We start from the raw sequence: 14,111 nt of genomic DNA, 5'->3' as shown, positions 1-14,111 counted from the left end.
TATATATATCGGTCCTGGTGATAGCTGGTCGCAATGCCGGCGGTGTGATCTATACAACAATGAAGAATGTACAGGAATGCGTTGCTGGCACTGCAGATGTTTGTATATACGGTCGAGATCAATCTCTTATTTGGCGTTTCGCATTATATCGCTCAACTGGTCGATATATATTTTATATGTGTGTGTATACTAATTGAACGATTAAAGAAAAAAATTAATGTATATATAACGAAGCCGTGATGTGGCGCGGGTCAGGTGGTTGTGCGGTTTTAATCGATCTTGGATTTCGAACGATTCGAATGTACCTCGCGTACACGACCAACACGTGATTATGGCGTCTGTGCGCACATTATAATGTGTAATACGATTGTATATACGAATCGACGATAAATAATATGCGTTGACAAACGAAAAGAGAAAAATACAAAGAACGATAATTATTATTGCTCGAATAGACAAATTCCAAAATTAATAACATAGTACACCCCGGTAAACAAACAACGATTCGTTATTTCAGATTTTTTTCACGTGTCACACCACTCACCAACCACGACTGTGTTAATATTATTTACGAGCGTTTAACACAACACTTGCGTGAGCGGCTGCGGTGGCGGAGGCAATGCCGTCGAAATATTAATCAACCGCCAGAACGACGCGCGTTATTTGTTCGCGCGCGCGCTCGCTCGCTCGGTCTGTATCTCCGTGTCAATATAGATTCCATCGCCGCAGCAGCTGTGCTAATAATAATACGATATTTGCCGTTGTCGCATCGCGCGCATGTAAACTGGTGCAACGAATACATTTAACGCTATGATATATTTTCTCTCTACCGCGATGCCGCTAACCCGTTAACACGGTGATTTTTTTCTTTTCATTTTTTGGAATTTTGAAAAACAGTGTTTTGGTAAAACATTGGTAACTACTATGCGTTTAAGACCACTTGGATGAGATCCCGATATTATTACGACGGCTCTACGCCTCATCCTAATGTTGTATATTTCGTGGTCGGATGATGTAGATTTATCGTTTGTTCTTCAAAAACATATTCACTATATTGAAATTGGGTCTTTATTCTTCTTCTTTCATCGTACCCGTCGTCTCGAGTCTCGACTACGACGGTGTTGTATGTTGGTATTATTGTAGCGTGGACATTTTCGCGGCCATTGGCGAAGGGAGAAACCTGAGGTCACCGCCGCGGTAGGACACAACGGTGGTATTGCATTATGTGTAGGTACAACATTATTCTGGTGTCAGTCTTAGGGGTTTGTGTATGCGTTGGCACACACGCACACACGTGGTGGTGAAACAAAACAATATACAGCAGGGGAAAAAAACGAGAAAAAGCCCGCCCCACGCGTTTTGGACCACCGAAACAGACGCGTTTTGTTTTGTGCATATATATAATACAATATACATATATATTGGCCGTTTCGGCATTACACCGCGACGGCACTATTATATATTTGTATATACGTACACGTCGTGCTTTTTTCTCTCCGCACACGATATGCGTATATTTGTGTGTGTGTTTGTGCAAGTGAGCGAACGCTCGCGAGTGTGTGTGTGGGAAAACATTGCTCTCGCGGGGAGGCAGGAAGTAAGCATGTACGTGGCACGCGCGCGCGTGTAGCCAAAGAATTATTTGTATTATTATTTATTTCTGCCGTGGCTGCTGTGCGTCTGCAACGGACGTGTCTGCCTGTGCTCTGCAACTGACAGCGGTGACGGTGGACACGCGCCGGTCGGCCGGCCAACCCTCCGCCCATATACTGACTATAACTTTTGTTTATATATAATATATATATATTATGTATACTAGCGTTTGTCGAGGATTTTTATTTATTATTATTATTATTTTTCCCTGTTGTTTATGACACCGCGTGACATTATATTTCACTCGGTAATAATATTTAGGTTAATCGTGATTATTATTATTATAATTATTATTCATCCCCTGCAAATAATACAGAAATTATACTTATACCTAATTTAATTTACTCACATTTTCAATTATATTACCTAAGTAATATATTTATGTATTCAGAGTGTTGGTTCTCCTGAAGTATATTATGTATAATATATTATATGTGACGGTAAAAACTGCTTTGTTGCCGTCGAAAACATATTGTGTTGTTTATTCAACGTTATTAAAAGAAGAGAACGCGTGTAGATGATATTATAATTTATTTAGTTAAATCCCGGTGCACGGAGAATAAACAGTGAAAGACGGCAGGGTTGGAAACAGGAAAGGAAAAAAAACAACAACATAGAGTTGCGTGGCGAGTACATGACGTGTTTATCAAACTATTAGGCAGCACCCCTTCGGTTCTCTGTTTCGATTACGCATCACGGACTGACTGAATTTTACAACTGCGGGCATTAAATAATTCATATACGTGGCACGGGAGATAGATATTGAAAAGCACTAGCTGCAAAAGAAACCGGAAAAAAGAAAAGAAGAAACGATAGCGGGTTGTACATACCTACTATATTATACGTACACACGACGCGCCGAGTGTCAATCATTAATTTGGCAAGAGCAAACACCCGCCGTGGTGTAAAAAACAGAATACCGAACGACCATGAAAAATGTATACTGCAACTACGCGACCACGACGGATATATGTCTAGTTAGAAGCAAACGGCGCACAGCAGACCACCGAACTCATAAAATTTTCATAAGTAGCAGTTGCAATACCCGTGAGACTTGCGTATGTGTACGGCAGAATTGAGTTGTCAAAGTGTACAGATAGGAAGGATAAAACAGGGTATAAGACGAGTGAAACATGATTGTATTCTATAACACTCGCCGTTTTTACTATTTTTTCATCTCGGTAATTTTGATAAGACGTGTCTGTATATAAGAAAATACCATGTTTTTTTTTGTTTACTCTATACATGGTAATAATTGATGCTTGTGTTTTTATAAAAAATATGTAAGTAGGTAATTGTATATTTGAAATTAAATAAAAGTGGTAAAACCAATGATAAATGTTCTATGTGCTCGAGTAAGGATAACCTCGACAAAATACTTGGCTGTTCCGAGTCTGTAGGTCTGTGGGTGGCTAGGAGCTGAGTAATAATTTCGGGTCCGATAATTGTCTCTTCCCAGCAAAATATGAGTGGCTAATATAGCGATTTATGACTGCGGGAGTGCGGCGCTATTCAATTATCAACTAGGTATTACAATTTGAAAAGTATTGAAATTGTCACTAGACTCGTTTTGCCTTGAATAGTCCATGCAATTAGAAGTTGAACAATAATGCCTTCAATGGCACCGAACAATTCAGGACACTTTTGGGTCAATTTTATTGTATAATTTATGCTTTAACGTAATTTTCTTAGAGCTCTCTGTAAATACTAATTATTGACATTTATGGAAATAAGAGCAATGGCAAAAAACTTATATAACTTGGTATATAGTATATTTTTTATGCAAACATAACATAACCGTAAAATGTATTTAAAAATTAAAACTCCATCGGTAATTTTCATATTCACATTAGCTTTGAAAGTACCTACTATAATAAAGTAAAGGAAATTCAATTTAAACATTTAAATGCTGTTTATTGGTCTGGGCCGTTGCTTATTTTAAACCGGTTATCTCCTTATAAAGTACGAATTTCATACATTATAATAAAATTGTTGTGGTAGTTAGTCTAGCTCGAACAAAAGTGGTTTATGGAATAAAAAAAATATGGATACGAAAAAAAACTAACAATGGTCTCAGTGAACCGACAACTTGCACAAAGACAATAGCATAGTATATAAAATGAAATATGTTTTTACAGTTCCTGTCGTCAATCGAAAATAAAATAATCCTGCGGTTTTTTCTTTTTAATATATCATATTATTTGCCTAAAGCGCGCATGTGTGGGAGGGTTTATGAAAAGACCGGAAGCAGAGTCTACACTGTTGGTACGGGATAGACCCTTTCGTTTTTCACAATCCTCTGCCGCCGTCGTTCTATATGAAATGAAAAAATATAAACAATTCTCGTCGTTGGTACGCTGGTGGCAGTTATGGCAAATTCATTCTTTCTACATAATAATACTTAAAATATGCCGGAAGTAAATGCACACCTGGGAATTCGTTTAGTTTAACCCTTAAAAATGTCCGGTAAACTACTTTTGTGTGTGTGTGTGAGAGTGTATGTGAGTGTGTGAGGTAGAGAGAGTGAGAGAATTTAGCAAGAAAAATGTATGTATGGTTCTCGTTATTTCTGAAAAAATAAAACATGTATATATTTGGCAGAATGTAACGGAAACACATAGTCGGCGTTACAAGAAATTACTACGGTTCGTGGGTGTGCTGAACACCCCGCGTGTTAAAAATCTATCGACATGTGTGCACATTGCCGTTTCCGCCTTTACGGTATATCCACATCCCTCCTCCTCTCTCCCCCATTCACAGTCTTTACTTCACGTCACACCACAAAGTGCCAAGAAGAACGCACGCAACCGTCGTAATTTCTATAATATACTACTTGTGTTGCCATCATGATATGTTGAGTTATAACTACATAATTATATATACATGCGCGTATTATACTGATGGTATTTAACTTCACTAACTGCAGACTAACAAAAATCACTTATAGTATTGTTGTGTATGTGCAGGTATAATATTATTATATATTATAAAGAGTGTATAATTGGACACGCTTATACGCCTTGGAGGCGACAATATGGTATCAGCAAGCAAGCGAAAAACAAACGTGAGTGTGAGTAGGAAGGTTATATAATAGTTATATTATAACAATATAATAATAATGATGAAATCTTCCAAAGCTTAACACCAAAAAATGTGTTTAGGTGTACAGACATTAAAATAATAATTATTATTATCATAAATGTAATGGGTTATTGATAAATAATATTCAAATCGTGTTCTCTACGCATAATATATATAATATATATTATATTTAATGGCTATATAAATGAAATAATTGACTCAGCTCATGTAAAAGTGACAGCATTGTTTAGTTTCATAATAATCGTTGAAGCTAGCTGTTATTTTATTTTCATTCGCACCCACGTAACCTGGTACATCTAATATAATGACACAGATCACGAGTACATGCAAAATCCATTATATGTTACTTAAAAACACTAACCGAAGAAAACCGGATTTCGTATCATTCTCCTAGATATACGTAGCTGTATCTACATACCGCTTATATTACCGGTATAATCCTTATAGAAAAACAAAATTAAATAAATATGTTGTCGTCATACTGAGTTATCAAAAAATAACATCATGACAGAAAAAAATGTAAAAAGTAAAAAAAAGGATATCCCAACAACAGCAGTAGCAAGGTAAATGGATGAATTTTTGTTTTATCTGTGTACTCAGTAAATAATAATAAAAAAAAAAAAAAAATCATTATTTATTTTACGACGATTGCTTTGGGTGTTATAATACCTTTTCCCCAACGTTCATTTATATAGTAGTCGGTCGTTAGTAAACAATAAACACTCATACATATTATAACAAATATTTGACTGCGATAAGATAATAAATTATGTTACAATGTGTACATCAGTAAAAAATATTATTTATTATAATTTAAATGCAATTACTATATTATATTTTTTAATTTTTTGGTTAAGGAGGGAGAGAGGAAGTTAGTTCTAATTTAGTTCATTTTATAATTTGATATAGTCTTATATTATAATGGCAGTAACGGTTATTAATATTTAATCAAATAATAATAATAAAAAAAAATATGAAGAATTATTGACATTTTAGGGTCACTAGGACGTCGTGCGTATGTAAGAGAGGGCAGAAGAATATTATCCCTTAGAGGATGGTTTTCCCTACAACGATGAGGAAACATTACGAAATGTAGTAAGGGAAGCAGAAAAAGGTTACATTTGGGGCTGCAGTTGCAGCAGTAGTAGTACTATCATACGATTAAGTAGTAAAAGTATAGGAAGAAGGAAAGATCGTCGTATTTGATCCCATGGGAAACCGTGAAACTAAATATTATATTGCAACGGTGGCGGTTTTTGTATACATTTGTTAGTGGTTTTCTTCCACGAAAAACATATTACTCCATTACACGGTTAAAATTTGTCTCGTATATACCTATTGATTATTTATATTTTTAAGAGAACTCACACATAGTACTACAACGACATATTCTTTAATGCACACTTTAATTGTTTTATTTCAGAGACCACCTTCGTCTTCATTATCGTACGGTGGACACGGGAACGATGACCGATCTCCCGGTTCGGGAGGCACGCCTGGGCCGATGTCACAGCAACCGGGCTCGCAGCAAAGTCTAGACCACGGCGATCCTGGTAAGTGACGAATGCTTAATTTGAATTATTATCTTTTTTTTTCCATGGTTAGAAATATCACTGAACAGAAATACAAATAACATTTGAGGCGCCACTACAGCGTTGTTCTCGTCCCGTATCTAGGGAGTTTTTGAACCCCTACGAAACGTTATTGTATAGTAACATGTTTACCTACGCGTGTATGTCACTTGAGCCTGGACACATACGTTGTTCAAGTGCCATCATCTTGAGTGTTTGTCCTGCGTGTGTCCTTGTTGTTATTATATGGATGGGGACAATCCCTATAACCAGAATATTATCATACTATTATAACCATTTATTTCGATAATCGTCTACGATATACAGACTACACATAGATGTTATTTTTTTGTCAACCATCATCATGCATGTTGTTTCTGTGATATATTATAATATGAGGAGATTAACTGGAATAGATACGTTATCAATAAAGTGTCATAATTATATTTGGAAATGTAGAATTTGTAGAACTGAATATTTTAATTTAATTTTACTCAAATAAAACATTATTTTTTAATTAATTTAACTTAAGTTATATGACTAAATAATTAAAATTATAAACATTATATATTTATATGGTCACTATGTGGTTGCACTGAATACAATTTTAAATATTTTCGTTCAATTTATAAATTTCATTCTGTAAATAGTGAAAACAAAATTATGAATTACATATTTTAATAATTTAATTAAAAAATACTATTAATAATTATTAATTAAAAATGCTTACACTAATCTACAAAAATTTTTGTGATTAGATCTAGCTCTAAATAATATTTATGATTTCTCATAATTTTAATTTAGGAAGTCAGATGTGTAACAGGGAAAACGGATTGTCTATATTACATCATGTATAAAAATAAATAATGTATTATACATTTATGTTTTTAATTTAACAACATTTTTGTTCTATGGACATCGAGTTCTTGGAAAAAAAACAATAAATTAAAATAGATCGTATGGTATTGTTTGATATTTAAATAAATTTCGTTTTATGTTAAGAAGTTGAGCATTCAGCCGTTTAATACGTTCCGACACATCACCGTTGAAATACCAACAATTCTAGTACTACTGTCTACCTAAAAGCAGAAAAGCGTAAAATAATTTCGATGTAATATTAAAGGTTTAACTTAAACTCATCTTAGTGGCTGTTTTCAACAGGGACAAGGGGTGGTTTTGAGAGTATTTCACATGTTGCTGCTTGATATTGGTATAAAGGAGGAAGGTGGTGGAAACTTTTAGACGCCGCAGTGGGAAAACAAACTTTCCCATCTTCTTAAAAGGTTTTCTCTCTGCTCGCTTTGCAGTTCGGTTGCTGTCTTAATACTAGTACTGCCGCCAGTTTATGGCGACGATGGAAGCGGCAGGAGTGACGCCTTCATAATTTCAAGTTTTGTCTTCGTTGCGCATAAATATAGTACTTGGTGTAATGCTGAAAAATCATTTTATCACGACAAACTTTAATATTACAATTTTTTCCTTCATTTTTTCGATTTAAAATGTTATGTACTTGTATGCATATATAGTGGTATTCTAACAATGGAAATTGTCACTATATCTCTGCATTTCTTGAACGTGGTTAAGTGCTTGGTATAATCGGTGTATAACATTAGTTATTTCTTTACATTAGTTGCGTCAATAAAAGACATATATTATATTTTATTTTAACCCGGGTTCAAATATTTTTTTTTTGACGGGGTGGTTTGTTAAAGTTTTATATATTTAATACTTATTAGTTATTACTGCTTTTTTGCACAAAAAACATATAGTAATAACAAAAAAAAAATAATGATATTCGTAGCAGCAGCAGGATGATGTTGGCCTCTTTTTTTCTTTATTTACTGATAAGTATTTTTAGTACGCAACCACCCCTGTCACTTGTCTCCCGCGGGATTAAATGAGAATACTATGCAGTGGCAGTGGTGGTGGTGGTGGCTTGGCCACGTGAGATCAAGGATGGTGGGTGGGTGGAAAATAACCACCACGTTTTTCTTGAAATTTGTGATCTAATTACTTTCACCTCCCCCTAAAGTCACTAAGTCTTATCACACATTTTTTGCTTTCTAAAGGGGAAAAATAATGTTTCGCTTGAGCTTATTTCGTCGGTCTTTTTTTTCGTTTTATTATTGTCGTTTTATTCCTCCTCTATCAACATCTTTCCTTGCCGTCAAATGTTCCCCTTGGGATGCGATTTCAGAATGAAAAACAGCGGGGATATGACACCTTTTATTCTTTATACTGATTATAATATATTATAAGATGAAAACCTTCATAACACAACATTAAAACAAATATTAAACGATAATATGAATGAGTAGGTAGATCGATGTTACTAAAATATAATATATAAATATTACATATTGTATACAATTTAAAAGATATTCTACGTTGAAAAGTATAAAAACTACGTTTCTCTAAATGGAACTCTATATATTATATTGTACCTACCGGTTTGAATATTATATTATATTATTCTTAATGATATATAAGGCTATCTGACAATGCTATGGCTCCACTATTATATTATATTGTATGAAAAGAACATTTTTACCTAGTGGAGGAGACCCTATTGTTATGACGTGTATTCATTAGAAAGAGAAGCACATAACACACGCATACTCACTCACTCACTCACTCACACACACACGCACTCGAACACTGCAGCTCATACGACATAATATACAAGCACACATGAACATAAGGCGAAGGTACCTATATAGGTAGAGCTGCTTACTTACCTTTCGACAAAAATGTCTTGCCTTTTGTTATTATTTTGTATACCTGCCTCTGCACATTTTTAATACAATATATTATTTAATGCTATTATATACGACTATAATACTATTCCGGCGTTTTTCCCTATTTTTTTGATGGTTTATATTAAAATCACTATACCTAGATAGTAAAATATTCTTGAATGTATGAGTTCTTGTTATAGTAACGTGACAGTACTCGTTTAATCATATCATATCGAAATTCATTAATAAATTAATTATTCACCAGTTTGTACTAAACAAGTTCTTATTTTATTTTTTTATATACTTATATCTATTATAATAACGAAAACAAAAGGATTCAGTTGGTGCTTTTTATTTTATGCACTTAAAGTTTTACCCCTTTTTCTTTTCATTGTTCTTCATTTTATCACCGTTGTTTTGTCAAACCAAAATGATGCATGTAAACAAAACATTAATCTAAAAACAAAGATAATCATCGTCATTATTTTTTTTATGGATGATTCTGTTAAAAGACGACCGTAAATAAGGCAAATACCTAACTATTATGTTATTTTTTAATAAGAAAAATATTTAATCATTATTTTTTATTCAAGCATTTGAATTTGCTATTAAATTGTTATCATATTATTATGTGTAACAAATCTTAATTTAAAAAATAAAAAAAAAACAAGTGTTTTTGTTTAGTTTATTTATTTTAAGACCTACCTATAGGTACATAATGTATATACATTGATTGTATACACCGTTAGCTTTACTATGGAATTTCAATCTTCTCATGCAGAATATTATTCAACAATAATAACTGCTCTGTGGTTAATGTTATACGTATATATATTATATCCTTAAACACAATCGTGATGATGATGATGGGCGCTTAAATGATGATGCAGCAGCTACGACTATCTTGTGTGTGTGTTTGTGGAATGACCCCGAGGCGACGCGGCCATTTTTGTTGTGTGGCTGGCTTGTGCGTGCGTATGTGTGTGTATGTGTGTGTGTATAAGCTTGTCGTGAGCACAGCTGGCTGGCTGTGAGATAATCTACCGCCTATTGTTTCTGATTATTATTAGTTTAATAAAATTAATAATTTTATTTCTCTGCTGTTTCTTGGCTTACTTTGGCTTGGACAAATAAAAATTAAACGGGAATGAATCGGTAATAATAATGATATACTGATAAATATAATAATATTTGAATCTCCTGAAATTCATCCCTTGTATTGTAAATGTAATTTTTAGACGTATCAAATGTCGAGGGGGAAAAATAAACGATAAAATAAAAAAAGGTAGTACCGTTGTTTGGCCAAAGAATTTATTTTTTGGTCGAATTACTTTTCAAACGGTCTTGCACCGAAAGAGAACTGCACGCCGAACAACGACCATATAGGGGACAAAAAGGTTTTTGTGTGCGAGCGCGATGCTCACAACTCACACGCACGCACACGCACATGCAAACAACGAACGTTCCTCTATAGTTCTTTTTGTACAAGCGTCTCCAATACAACAAACGCGACCGTTTGGGTCGATGCGAAGAAGAAATTCCAAAAAAAAAATTGTTCCTACCACAACAATTACATTATATAGAAATAACCAGCAGTCATCTTCGTTGTGTGTCCGATACAAAGTATTTAGTGACGTATAAAAATGCACGGGTCGTGCGCCACAGAGTATAATAATAATAATAATAATAATAATAGTAATAATAATAATAAATGCGGCACTGCTGGTCTCTCTCTCTCTCTCTCTGCATGATGGCATATAGATACATGACGCGGTGCACGCCGGTGCTGGGGCCGGTGGTGTTCGTTGCCAAACTCGATGGGGGGCTCCAATAACACGAAACAGCGGGACGCACATGGGCACATAGCCGACCGATTAAACCGTTGGTTCGGGGAAAATATATATTATATTATATTATATCTATCATCCATATATGTAGAGCTATATATGTTAAAAAAAAGTGTAAATAAACCACCCAGGTAGGCATGGCTGGCAGGCAGGTAGGAATAAGTGACGGTGGCTGTGGCTGATGCTGATCCTGGTGCAGATCAGTGGGATACTTTAACAAAAGTCACGTCGTCTTCTTCTCCTTCTAAAATATAATAATAATAACAATAATGGTAATAATATTTATGCGACTACTATATATATATATATATATGTATACATTCGGCAGGGTCGTCGTCGGAAAAACGTCGTAAAAACGATTCACTTATAAATTTGATCGTCGCAGTGGTGTATCTCGCGGGGCGAAGGGTGGCCACATTCACCGCCGCCTTTTTAGAATTCAGCGTGCGCGCGACAAACTGTAATCTTACGGGTGTGCTCTTCGGGGATTATATTCGTTAACCCCGCCGGTGAACGTTGAAATTATTATACATAAATTGAAACGCTATTTAATAATTGTATACGCTCAAAGCCGCGTCGCTGCCATCGCCTCTGACTACATTGTTTTAAAGTTTCCGTCACAGATTTTATACACAACATTTGCATGCGGAATTATACGCTATAATGTATATTATTATAACATGTTCAATTTTAAATCGAACACTCGACTTATTGTTGGTAATCAATAATCATTATACATTTTTCTCTGGACTGTATTATACAAAATTTGTATACGCTTAAATATATAATACTAAAATAATATGTATATGAATCTTTATTACGTGGAATCAGGCGATATCAATTTTTTCGCTCTCCCTTTATATTATATTATAATATTATTATGTACGCGTTGTGCGCGCTGCCTGTGTAGTACATTACAGCTGTATTATTTCCTTTCATTCTTTTCGAGTATAGAATTTGCATAATCGTGGTCGCCATCAACAACACGAATTTCGGGACTATATAATATACACAATAGTAAACGGTTGTAATACCATCTTCCCCTTCACCGCGGTGTTTATTTTTATTAAAACTACCATTGCATTGCATTACATGTTAAATGCTGTCGCCGCGCGTCGTCGTTAAATGAAGTTAGGGTAAACCGATAAATATTATTCGTTTTGCAGGCGATTGTCGTTGTACAATAGGTATATCTATCAAAGTATAGTTAACATTGCATGCAATTATCTACATGATTGTATTTTTAATATTCGGTATGATATTAATTATTATATTTTCACAATTGCTAAATTATCTTGGTCTTTTATAAGACTATATACTCCTAATTAATGAACTATATATTAATCTGTTTCGAACCGCTGTAGTATATTTTTTAAGAATACTCTGTAGATTATAACGACCTATTGTAATGAAATTCAATTTTCCAATCCATCAGTTGGACAAAACTGTAGTATGAGATAGAAATTTATTATAATATGGATAGTATCCTTATAAAATAGTATGCCCTACTGTATGAAAATTATTTAAAATAAGTCCACGAGCGTAGTAAGTGGAAAATGGAGAAAATAAAAATTTGAATATTGTTGGTTTAAATATATATTACTTGTTGTTTATAAAAAATGGGAAATATTTTTGCAAAAGTAATAAAATTGATAACGACGTTAACAACAACGTGTTATACGCGTTTATGATATAGAAACTATTATGATATGTACATGTGTATATTGAATATACACATATATATATATATTTAAAGTATAATAATAATTCGTTACGCGACAGGTTTGGTTCGTAGTCCACATAAAAACGCAATCGCGCCAGTTTCGTCTTGAGATATCCTCACGCGTTCGGGCGCGCACGCACACATATGAGGGAAAGCAATGAGCAAAAAATAATAATAATAAAAAATAAATAAAAAAATAGCTGTTAAATTTCTATAAAAAAAACAGGAATCATAATAATAAGAATGAAAAAAAGTCCTAGATAATAGAAAAAAAATCGTGTACATGATGATGATGTGTGTACGTGTATATATACATATGTATAGAGGCACAGAATATTATATTATAACGTGTGGTACGTATACTGTATACAATGTTACACACATGATGGTCATTTCATGCATTCTTCAGAGGAAAACCGCATTAAACCGTAGAATATTAAAAATCTTGCGTATTATTATATTTATATCAATAATAATGACGATAAAAATAATAAAAAATTATATGTGAAAAAAAATTATATTATGTTATATTATATTATGTATATGGTTAGAAAATAAAAAGACATTTTACTTTTTATATACGCACTATAGCTGTTTGTAATATATTATGATAATTATAGACGACGATTTTCTTTATTTTTATTATCATTAAATACGGACGGCAATGATCTATAATACAATTAAATTAAAAATCGAGCCTCGTGCCGGGTATTATGAGATGCTGAAATATGATATAGCGGCTTATATATTATCTTATATTTCTATACGCGAAAGGGAAGAGTATAACATTTCAAGAATAATAATTAACTAACAACGTGCTCCTAGACCATATATATATATATAATATAATAATCAATATAAATAAGTAAAAAACTAGAAAATACTAAAAGTTATGAGTTTGATTTGTCGGTGTTCTGTAAGTCATAATAATTTTACACTGTTGCCGCGACCTTGACTTTTATTTATTTTACCATAAACCCGGGGTCATTATGTAGTAAGGACTAATAAATTGACCACGTGTGTCTGTAAGTAGGACATGCTAAATACTTATATTACCGCATCTCATAATAATAATAACACTATTTTTTATTGATGCGTATTCGTATTTTAAGTTATATCGGTAGTAGGTACATTTATATACCTATCTCAGATGAATATTATTAGTTTGAAAAGATTTATAATTATTAACATGGAATGTGAATTAAATAAATTTTTTAACATTGTCGTCGTCGCAGTGTGATTGTGAGTTTATACTTAATATGAGTCATATATAATATCGAGTTTAGTAAATAATACTTTTAATTTTGAGTTTAAATAAAAATATCCTATGGGAACCAACGGGCGTTCGTTTGACATTCTTGAACAACAGCAAATCCAGGAATATATTAAAATCCGATTTATCATTGGACACACATTAACATAACTACTATACGCGAGACCCATTGTGTCTGTTGACGTGTGTTGTATATATGTATAT

The 14,111-nt window shown here is 33.5% G+C and overlaps 1 protein-coding gene across 2 annotated transcripts in view; it reads left to right on the top strand.

The window, feature by feature from the left end:
- Positions 1-14,111, top strand: part of LOC100167980 (homeobox protein homothorax) — a 99,019-nt gene that overhangs the window by 29,105 nt on the left and 55,803 nt on the right. For both annotated transcript variants that reach the window (XM_008183323.3, XM_001951080.5), the window contains exon 7: positions 6,179-6,308. In XM_008183323.3, coding sequence (XP_008181545.1) covers positions 6,179-6,308 — 130 coding nt within the window. The remainder of the gene's footprint in view (positions 1-6,178; positions 6,309-14,111) is intronic.

The sequence above is a fragment of the Acyrthosiphon pisum genome, chromosome X (genome assembly GCF_005508785.2).
Source record: "Acyrthosiphon pisum isolate AL4f chromosome X, pea_aphid_22Mar2018_4r6ur, whole genome shotgun sequence".
NCBI classification, from domain to species: domain Eukaryota; kingdom Metazoa; phylum Arthropoda; class Insecta; order Hemiptera; family Aphididae; genus Acyrthosiphon; species Acyrthosiphon pisum.
Note: the sequence above shows the minus strand (reverse complement) of the source record. Positions and strands in the feature narration are given on the sequence as shown.